We start from the raw sequence: 11,024 nt of genomic DNA, 5'->3' as shown, positions 1-11,024 counted from the left end.
AAAGGCAAAAAAAAAAATCCCAGAATGCGTGAAAGATACAACATGAAGGTTATTACAGGCAAGGTAAATTAAACTGAAATCGGCGCGGGGAGATACACAAAAAAGAAAAGTAATTGTCCAAATCGGATCGCTCATTTTACGAACGGGGAAGTCTGGGTGTGGGAGAGGGTTACAGGTTGGTGGGTCGGAGCTGGGGTAGTGGTGGCGGAGTGAATTTTTTTTTAAGTTTTACACCAATGACTTGGGCAGGTTGTCTCCCTGTCACTCCGCTTCTTGGTAAAAATGAATATTCACGTGTGTGTGTTGGGGTGGGGGGGGGCAGGCAAGACGGAAATCGCGGCGACAGTTCGCTGGAAAATTCCTCTATTGTGTGTGTGTGTGTGTGTGTGTTCCTGAACTCAACCAGAAAACAATTGGCGTGTGACCGAATCGGTGTGTTCGAACCAACAATCAACCAATCGTGAGGTTTTAACGGGGTTTGTTTTTTTTTTTCTTTTATTATTGTTGAAATAATATAATCCAAAATCCTACCTTCATTCCTTGTGGAGTCCTAAACTGGGTTTGTGTGTTTCATTTCCTCCGTGGTTGTGTCCCCACCAACACCCACACCGCACCCCCCCCCCCCCCCCACCCCCCCACACCCCTCTCCATTTGACTTATTTAACTTATTAATTCGGTTTTATTTTGGCACAGATTTCCCTCCCCCTCCTCCTCATTATCTTATCCCCTTGCACCCCACCCCATCAGCTCCCCCCACCACCACCCCCCCCCCGCCCCCCCCGCACAACCCCACCCCATCCCCATTCCCCCCCACCACTCCCCCCACCCTCCCGACACCGTCTTGACCCCGGGACGAATCGTGTTTTAAAAAAGAAAGCCGTCCCTTTAAGGATGTGTTGCTATCCAAACAGAAAGTAAACATAGTAGTGAGACACTGAGGCCATGTCAGGAACCACTGCTGGAGTGAATCATCGGCCCGGCTCTGCGCAGGCGCTGCGCTGCAGTGAAATGTGATGGAAGCTGGAGATTGTGTTCAGAGGGAAACCGGAGAGCAGGAGAGAGGAAACACAGACTGTCAGCCCCCGACCACAGCCCGTAACCCGGCTTCTTCAAACCCCTCACCCGCTCCCGCCGCTCCTGCACGACAAAACCTTGCGAGTATTGCCTTGGGCAGAGCATGTAGCCGCCCAGCAGGGACAAGTTGGAGAACTTTTGACTAAACTCGGCTGAATGTCGCACCCCTGACGCTGTGGATTAAAGAACATACAGACTTTCCTCGTATTTATATATATATATACATATATAGATATATATATAAAGTTCCTGTCCATCGCCGAAATAGTTGGAAAACTTTGGGGATCATCTGTGCCGCCGGGTAAGGACTGTGTGTTTTGTGTGTCTGTTGAAATACTGCATCAATGGAGATAACCTGAATTATTTTCTTTGGACACAGTCGTGAGAATGGATTGGATCCGTACGGATCAGAAATTCCAAGGCAAAACCCTTTGCAATAATTTAGCTTATTTCGTGTCGGGTAATGGCGTGTGAAGCGAGATCGTTATCGAGGCTGAAGCTATAATTATTCATTCGCACAGTTTCGACAGCATTTAATGTGCGCGCAAATTCTAGTTGGTGTGTGGGGGGTGTGGGGTCTGGACTGTGTGTATGTGCAAATTGAAGCTTGGTGTGGAACGTTCCGGCCTTTCGCCTTCGCCATTGAGGCCAAGGACTCCAGTCAGTGCAGGAACCTAACCGTACAATTTAACACCAATAAACATTGTGTAGCCCAGACCCACTCGACAGCAGCTAACCTTGCGGAAAGCGCCGCAATAGTTATCACGCGCGTGTGTGACAGTCGATGTCGAAGGCAAAACTTAGCCAACAACAATACCGAATGAAGAAGGCGCCTTTTGCGGCAGCAGTTTATTAGTCATTTATTACAGTGACACTGAATTGAGGCTCCCAGTTCGAAAAGTACATGGGTTCATGTTTACAGATGTGTGTGTGTGTGAGAGAGAGAGAGAACATGGGCAAAACAAAACATCTGAAAGTGGTACTGACACCTCGAGTGTGTTTTCTTCATCCCAGAATGCTGATTTGTTCCATTTTGGGTTACAATGGTCAGCCTCTTTTTTTTAAAGTTTCTCTTTATGAAATACTGTAAAAGCCACTTTCGTGGTTTGTGTTTCAATTGGGAGCGGAAAGAGCGGACTTCGCCCTCCTCCTCCCCACCCCCCTCTCTCTCCCCTCCCCATTATTTAAGTGTGTACAGTGCTCCACAGAAACTGTAACGATAATTGTTGGCCCAATTTGAACGACGCAAAACCCGAACGCCACGGCTGAAATAATTCCTGTTTTCCTCCAGGGATGGAGTTGAAGATTCCCAGTGACTTCTCCTCTGCTTTGCTGACTCTCTGAATTCGGGCGGTGGGACTCCACATAAAAGGGAAGGCTATTCGGGTGAAGTTACATGGTTGTGACCTCACACGCTGACACTGGAAATCCCCCAGAAAAGTGGGAAAATCACCGTGTCCAGGTTTCCTCTCTCCCTCACCCCCTCAGTCTTCCTCTCTCTCTCTCTCTCCCTGACAGTCTGCCTTCCCCTCTTGTCTTAATTCGCCCAGTCAATATGAGAATAGGAAGGGAATGATCAATTAGAAAGACCGATGACCCCGTTATGCTAATTCCCCAACTGGTAATCAGGAGCTGGGGAGAGCCGTTTGCTGGCGATCGTTCATATTTCTAAAGGGCTAAACATTCTAAAGGCACGTTCTCATTTACGAGATGGCCTACGCCAGCCAGAGCCGATTTTCCGAACGATCCAAGCCACCATAGTTCAATAATTATTTTGCATCTTTCAGTTTGGTCATTCATATTCAGGGCTGTTCCTGTCAATGCACAGACAATCGCATCTTCGATTATGGAAAAGTACTTTCTCACACACGCACCACACACACTCACTTAAAGCCTCAATTCTAAAAATGTTGGCATTAATTGTGAATGGTTTGAGACAGTTTACAATTATCAGGTTAGTTATTTTAGTAAGCTGGCTGGTGAAATTATTCTTGCCCTTTTAGAAACTTTATATGCTTTTTTTTAACCTGCCCTTGTGTTGTAGAGAGCAACTTAAGTAACATATTTATAAAATAACCTACGTTTCATAGAAAGGGGTCGCGGTATGTAAGCCTGTGACTAGCTTGTCTGTTAAATACCTTGATGGGGTGGGGGAGGGGAGAAAATGAAAGAGAGCACCTATGTAGCGCCTAGCTAGGATTGAAGTTTCTATTGAGTTTTTATTTTAACAGATTTGATCGAGTGCCTTTAAAAGTGAACTTGGTATGTCCCAGTTATTAACTATAGGTGCAGGAGGGAGAAGCTGTCTGGCATTTGGGAATTCTCGCAGGTATAAAAAGGGACCCACAAATCCCACACAACGGCAGAAGGAATGGGAACTTCACGATCGGGAAGCGTTTACCCAGGATAACCTCAGAGGAGTCGAGGGAAACTGCCGCGATCTCATTGTAACTCTTCAGTGAATCTGCCTCGCAGTTTTACAGCTGTTTTAGGGATTGTATTACATTACAATACTTCCCACAGAAAAAAAACTTGACTGAAGTTAAACACTCAGGAGAGCATGTCTTGCAATGTATTCGCCGTCTGGATTTTTTTTTTGAAACTGAAAGCATTTAATCTTGGATCTGGTAAGAACGGCTCCGCGTTACTTTCTGCTTTAGTCGGTGCAACCGCACAGAGAAATCGGTGATAATTCTTCCTTTGTCAAAATTATAGGCATTAATTATTACACTGCGCATCTAAATATGTCATTAACATTAGTATTAGAAACTGTTACATGAAGTGAAATAACCTAGTTTGCAATAGAAAGTAAATTTAAACAGCACTGACTGTGGGTTTTTTTTGTCAGTGACTGAACCAGATTAAGGACTAGCGACACAAGACTGGCACCGGTTCTGTTTTTCACCTCAACCTCACCAATCTCCGGGGGGGGGGGGGGGGGGAACAAACTCTTGCGTCACAATATTATGAAACAATAAACCATCTTTCTGGTAACATTGGATTATGTGAAGTATGTTACACCCAATGCAGTCGTCGGCTGTTTAATGGTAGATGGCTTTGGTGAGGCCTCTGAATAAAATGATTCTTTTCATTGTATCGTGCTCCCCACATACTTAGCCTTTTTACCCTTGTGGGATTGCTATGTGCAGTCGGTAGAACCATGCCTGACCCAAATTGTCATGTTTTTGGTGTGGGGGGTGGTGATTGTGGTGGTGGTGGGGGGGTGGGGGGGGGTTGAGTTCAAACAGTGTTTAATGAAGTTTGAAAGTCGCTGGTAGTTGCTTCAGGCGCCATGAGGTTGGGATTGTGTAAGGCGAAGGAGTGAGCGTTGGAGATGCATCTGCTCCGTTCTCCGTGTCACAAGGAATAGAGCGGGTGCGATCGCTGGAGGCGTCTGAAGGCGCTGGGGTGCGAGGGCTTCATTCGCTGGGAATATTCTTAAACTGTGTTTTTTTGTTTTAAAAAAAGCTGCAGTCTCGCTCCAATGCTTAGATCTAAAACCCGCTGACAGTCACACACACCTCTCATTAACTTCAGAGCAACCAGAGATTTCTCAAGCTTTGCCGAGAGCAAAGAGAGAGAGAGTGAAAGAGAAAACACAGCTCGTTCCCACTCAATACTCCAGAAACCACGGAGTAAAGAATTGCCTTCAGTCTGTACTTCTGATGGGAGGACATTGAGGTTCATCCGTACAACTGATACCAACCAAAACATGCCCATGAGCAGATCCTATGTGAAACATGTTTTGGAGAAAACAATAGAGGAGTGAACTGTGTATATGTGAGTGTATAGTTTACTAAAACCCGCTTTCACGAGTATATAGATATCCGTGTAGGTTATTGTTCAGAAGGTGCTCTTCCAGGTCAATGTATCTTTTTGAAAATGCAGTCGGGCGATGCAAGCCCAATATTTTGGGGTTTATATTGGAATTTAGCGTTTAATCAAAGTAAACAAATCTTCCTTCATATAACCTACTTTGGTTGCACGCCACAACGCAGGCTCATTCCTAAAGAAAAAGCCGAATGGCGAATTACTCCGAATACACACACACACACACACACACTGTGGAAAATTAATTTCATTTAAATGACCATTTACGTGTCGGGGGAAAACTCTTGAGTTGTCAAGATTAAAGTGGGTTTAAAGAGGCCTCTGTAAATACAATCGGATTAGCATTCCATGGAGCTGATTTTATCGCCGTAAAGAAATCAATTGGCAATAGGGTTTTATAAATTGGTTGATAAAGTTACTCGAGCCTCGCAATTGATAAGCATAATCATGGCGAGGAGACGGACTGGGACAGATAGCAGACCCCCCCCCCCCCCCCCACCACCACCACCTCCCTCCACTCCCCCACCCACCACCCACCCCCAGGAGTCAGGATAACTCTGTAAATGGAAAGTTGACAGCTCGACTCTTCCAGGTCAATGCAGAGGAATTCAGTCTAAACTCGAAGTGAACTGCTTGTGTTTAGAAGGTGGAGGGGAGGGGGAGGAGTGGAAGGGAGGGCGTGCAGATCTAAATCACAATCAGACAGAATGTGATTCGGAAAAAAAAAGGAAAAATAAACCTCAAGGGCCATCGATTCTGGTGACGACTTGTTACATTCATCTGATAGCGTTTGCCAGAACATTGTAACAATGTCCCTTTGTGAAGGGTGTTGTTCTGACGCCCCTTTTGAGGACAGATCTTTCTTCCTACCTGTTAGTCGAGCTGTTAGGAACCGTACGGCCAGAATCCCAAACATTTAAAGAGTAAAATCAGGAGACCGGGCTTGCGAAGATTCACAATTTCAGCGTTTAACCCTGAAACCCACGTCGCAAGCAAACGCCGATTTCGCCCTCATTTAAATTAATCTTTAAAATCATTGCTTCAATCATCACCTGAATTTTCGGATTTAAGCGCCGCTCGACGCCGTTAGGTAAAATGCTGTGACAATCTGTAAAAAGCTTCAGACCTGAAAGGTTTAATATTTCACAATTCCACCCCCTCACCCCACCCCCCTGCGAACGCAGAGAATTACCGGCTCATATTCAACTAAATACTTTTCACCGCTGAATTATGAACATCGCCGGTGTCTTTTAACATGTATAAAAGATTTCTCAGCTTTCCAAAAGAAACAGAAGTTGAGCTAAATTTCTCTCTCTCTCTCTCCCTGGAGTAAAACAAACATGAGCTTCACTCAGCCTAGAAGTGGGGCTGTTAAGAGCGTGAGGCGCTGGTGAAGTGTTGCTTTCTTTCCCCCACCCACCCCCCCCCCCCCTCCCTCTTCAATTATCTTGATGAATGAGTTGTTCTTGAATGAAGAGAAAATAATCAGTTCAATTCGGAACCCGTCAGGCCCGAAGTCCACCATCTCCCACCGCCCGGGGACGGGCACTGGCTTCACAATTTCTCACACAGAGAGAAAGAAAAACACATCAAAAACACGACCCTGTAGGAAAAGAGGAAAGTGTCCCATCAAAGCTCCAGCCACAAAGAGATCTGTCTGTGTGTGTCTGTGTGTGCGTGTGTCCTGTGAGCAAGGAACCTTTTTTTTTGTTTCGGTGCGTAACCCGTCTCTTCAGAGGACTAATGTAACAGGGGAAAGGTGCCTGCTTGACAAGTGATCCACCCAAGATGCTGGTCGACACAGGACCTTTTATTTGGCCTCCCTGCGTTCGGGAAAGGTCCGATTTTATTTGTGTTCCGAGCGTGTTTATGGACTGTTCGGAGCAGCTCGTAAAGTTAAAGTGACAAGGCCTCAGATCTCATCACCACGGAGGGCAGCTCGTGGGGGCTAGTACAGGAGGCTAGCTCACACACACAAAAATAATCGGTTGCCCATCTTGCAAGTGCGTTACACTTCCCCCCTCTCCACCCCCCCCCCCCCCCCCCCCACCTCCCGCCTTCCCTTTAATTGCAGCAGCCAATACATTTGCAGCAACATTGCCGCGGATGCTGGAAATCTGGAATGGAAACAGAAATAGCTGCAAAGGCCCAGCAGCATCTGCGGAGAGAGAAACGGGGGTTATTGTAGTGAAAGGGCTGCTTGCTTTGAAGCGCCCTCCTCCACAAAAGCACATCCCAAAGCCCCGCGCTAACGTTTATGAATGCGCCACTCTCAAAAACTATTCCACATACGTTCGGGAGGGGTTTTTTTTCCCTTCTTCTTCTTCTTCTTCAAATTAGTTTCGGGCATGAAACACATTTTGGGGCACAGAAGAGAGCGATAACCAGCTCACACATCATAATATTATGAAACAATAAACCGCCTTTTCTGGTAATTTTTTTTTGGGAGGGTGCGGGATTTGTGGAGTATGTTACACCTAATTCAGTCACGGGCTGTTTCGGGTCAGATGGCTTTGGATCACGTTCTATGCTGTGCATTTCTCTGAGGCAGCACAGCTTTGACTGACCCAGGTCAAATTAAAGTGGGATTGAAGATAATTAGCGATCAAAGCCGATAGAAAATATCGGCGATTCCACGAGATTCTGTCCTGCCGCTATCAAAACATTTTTCTAACCGGTTTAAGTTCTTTTCAAGACTGAATTTTCACTGTCAGGAACGGTCCTGAGGCTTGACTCGCGTTCAACGATTACATTTTCTCTTTCTCTCTCTTGTCCTTTCCAGACCTCGGAGGGGGAATTGTCCACTAGCTACCAGGACCTCCTAGTGTTGTCCATTCGACAGAAATGGGAAGCAAGACTTTGCCCGCCCCAATCCCCGTACACCCACCCCTCCAGCTGACGAACTACTCCTTCCTCCGGGCCGTGAACACTTTCCCATCCGCCGTGGACCACCTGCAGGGTTTGTACGGACTGAGCACAGTTCAGACCATGCACATGAATCAGTGGACACTGGGTTACCCCCACCTGCACGGGATCGCCAGGTCTACATTCACCGAGATGGCTGCCGCCCAAGGCTTCGTGGACGGCAGGTTCCCGTTTCCTGCCCTGCCCTTCAGCACTCACGTCTTCCACCCGAAGCAAGGGACGGTCGCCCACGTCCTCCCCTCCCTCCAGAAGGACAGGCCCCGCTTTGACTTTGCCAACCTGGCCCTGGCGGCCACCCAGGAGGACCCGCCAAAGCCTGGAGACTTCCCAAAGCTCAGCGCCGGCGTGGGAGGCTCACACGGGGAGATTGGTAAACTCGCCCTGGACAGAAAGCCTTCCAGGGGAAGGCTGCCCTCCAAGACCAAAAAGGAGTTCATCTGCAAATTCTGTGGCAGACATTTTACTAAATCCTACAACCTCCTCATACACGAGAGGACCCACACAGACGAGAGACCCTACACGTGTGACATCTGTCACAAGGCGTTCAGAAGACAGGATCACCTGAGGGATCACAGGTTGGTACCCAAGCGGACGAACTAAAACCACCGACACACTGTCCTGTGAATAATGTAATCAATTTAAACTCAGTAGAGCCCTCATTAAGTAATTTCCTGGTGTCTCCTTGTGTTTCTCGCACGCTGGTGTTATATAATTTCGTAGGTGGCACGAACAAAGACAGGTTTATATCAGGTATCAGTGTTCTTTGGGAGGTATGCGGTATGTTTCTCACGAATGGGGTCTTTTTTTAAAAAAAAAAGAGAGCAACATGGTTTTATAATTTATTTGAACCATTATTTACTGCCCTCGCAGTTAAAATAAATAAATCAGCGTGAGATGTAAACTCCCACCGCCAGGTCACAAGGAGAAATAAGTGAACTGTTAGCTGAATTCGATAAACTGGTCACAAATCCACGTCCAGGGCAGTCGTCTGCTCTGTGTGTGATTGTTACAGCCCCCAGTCCCAGAGTCATTTCTGCACATGGCCGTGAAGCTGTGCTGTGGGGCAAGGGTGTGAGATTAGACAGAGTTAATCTCGGCAAAGAGGTGAACCCTGTTCTGTGCTCTGGTGACCTGTGGGGCTGTGTCCCCCCCCACCGCCCAGCAACAAGTATCTGGGCTGCTGAAGGCTGTCGGCGTGGCGCCTCTCCGACTGAAGGGGGCGCTCCGTCAGCGCCTGCGATCGCCTCTCCCCTCCGGAGAGTGTTCAGGACAGGGAACTGCCGGAAACCAGTGAATCATTAACCATCGGCAAATTCACAAAACAAAAATAACACGCAGCGAATGTGATCGACGTGTACATTAACAGGCCTTGGCGCATGTTTACGGACGCATTACTGAGAATTGCCACTGCGTTGATTTGCAGATATATTCATTCCAAAGAAAAACCCTTCAAGTGTCAGGAGTGTGGCAAAGGATTCTGTCAGTCAAGGACCTTAGCCGTGCACAAAACGCTACATATGCAGGTAAGGTCAACAAGCAAGGCTCTTTATAATTTCAGTTCCATTTAGAGTAAAGTGTCATTATGTAACCAGTCCTGTGGTGGGGTGTGGTGGATTGTTTTTGGAGAGGGGTGGGGGGGGGTGGGGTGGTGGAGGGGTCTAGGAGTTTTGTACCGACCTCAACTAATTTATAACGAAAAGCTGATCCATATTTGGGAATCGCATTAAGTCTGTCACCAATGTCTTGCGAGCCGAGGCCTAACTTTGGTCGACCCTCTAATTAACAGGAGGCAATATAATTATTACTGACTTTTAAAATGACAAGTAAAAAGTATGTATTCAGTGCACGGTTGTTCCACCGTTTCTGGACAATGACTGTAAGACAGAAGGAGATCACAGTGGGGTTTCTTTTTTCATTTTAAAAAGAAAGGAATTAATCCTTTGCTTGCTTCAAATCTGAACAGGAATCTCCTCACAAATGTCCCACATGCGGAAGAACCTTTAATCAAAGAAGTAATCTGAAAACTCACCTTCTTACCCATACAGACATCAAGCCCTACAATTGCGAACAGTGTGGCAAAGTTTTCCGGCGTAACTGCGACCTGCGGCGGCACAGCCTAACCCACACTCCCCGGGCCGAATATTGAGCGAAACCGACAAGCGAAGCCACTCCGCGTTACTTGAATTTGCTGTGAATACTTGTGTAAAATAAATGAATAAATAAATAAATAACCAAAAAAAAATACAGACAATAGCCACATTCATGTAATTCAATTGTTTTATACATTCTCCTGTCCAAATCAGAGCTTTCATGTACATAAAATGTTTTTATACTGCTCGATTTCGGATCACCAAATGGGAGAAATTGGAAGCATGTGGGGATAATGATAATAAAAATGCTTTTTATCATTTCATCTTTCGTACTTTGTTTTCCAATTAGGTTTAATGGACACCGACAATTCTTTTTTTCTAAAAAAAAACAGCGCCTGCTCGAAAAGATGAATATATTATAACAAAAGAGCGACATTAAGTGACAATATTTCTGTCAGTGTTTTCAATCGAGACACAGCAGTTTACTCAGATTTATTTTCTGCTGGGTTTCTCGCCACTGTTAATGGATTTCATCTCTTGTCTTAGGCTGTGAGTGAATTTTATTGGGGGTCGGGGCGTATTCTTCTCGTTGCTAAAGATGCCGAACCCTGGATCAGCCGCAACATCTTTTGAGAGGATTGTTACAGGACTGCTTGCCCTGGGCGACAAATTCTCACCCAGTTATCACCAACCGAAAAGCAACACCAGGCCATTCTAATAACCGCCCACGTTTTGTTGGTTTTAAATGCCCGCTCGGACAGTCTGTGAGGTACTGAACGTGAAAGACCGCGGGAATGGAAATTTATATTAGCCTTCCACGATTGTGTTCCTCCCCAAATCCTCAAGGGCTTGACAAATTTTGCGGGGAGATTGCAACTTTCTCTTCCAGTCCATCCTCTGTACTTACTGGAAGCCCAGGTTAATGAAAGGAGCTTTTTTTTAAAAAAAAACTTGTTCTTTAATACGGGCGGAAGATCATTGGCAAATTACAAACGCGCGACACACCTAGACAAACAGTTTCTAATTTCACTGTGTACGCCCCAAGGAAAACAATGCCCGTGGCCATCCTCTTTCCACCGCCAAATTTACACTGATTATTGGTCA

The 11,024-nt window shown here is 46.3% G+C and overlaps 1 protein-coding gene across 5 annotated transcripts; it reads left to right on the top strand.

Annotated features, from left to right (window-relative positions):
* The first annotated feature begins 877 nt into the window (after positions 1–877).
* osr2 (odd-skipped related transciption factor 2) lies at positions 878–10,241 on the top strand. Of its 5 annotated transcripts, none has more exons than XM_041189131.1 (6): positions 878–1,375; positions 3,348–3,701; positions 4,543–4,854; positions 7,688–8,405; positions 9,254–9,353; positions 9,794–10,241. In XM_041189131.1, exons 4-6 carry the CDS (start codon positions 7,750–7,752, stop codon positions 9,974–9,976), a joined length of 939 nt encoding a protein of 312 aa, XP_041045065.1. In that variant the 5' UTR covers positions 878–1,375; positions 3,348–3,701; positions 4,543–4,854; positions 7,688–7,749; the 3' UTR covers positions 9,977–10,241. The 5 variants fall into 5 exon arrangements, with proteins under 5 accessions (XP_041045065.1, XP_041045068.1, XP_041045066.1 ...); XM_041189135.1 differs by having other exon boundaries at positions 879–1,375; positions 9,876–10,241; XM_041189133.1 differs by lacking the exon at positions 878–1,375 and adding an exon at positions 2,430–2,536.
* Positions 10,242–11,024: the final 783 nt, after the last annotated feature.

The sequence above is a fragment of the Carcharodon carcharias genome, chromosome 6 (genome assembly GCF_017639515.1).
Source record: "Carcharodon carcharias isolate sCarCar2 chromosome 6, sCarCar2.pri, whole genome shotgun sequence".
NCBI lineage: Eukaryota > Metazoa > Chordata > Chondrichthyes > Lamniformes > Lamnidae > Carcharodon > Carcharodon carcharias.
This window is presented reverse-complemented; position numbering and strand designations above follow the sequence as displayed.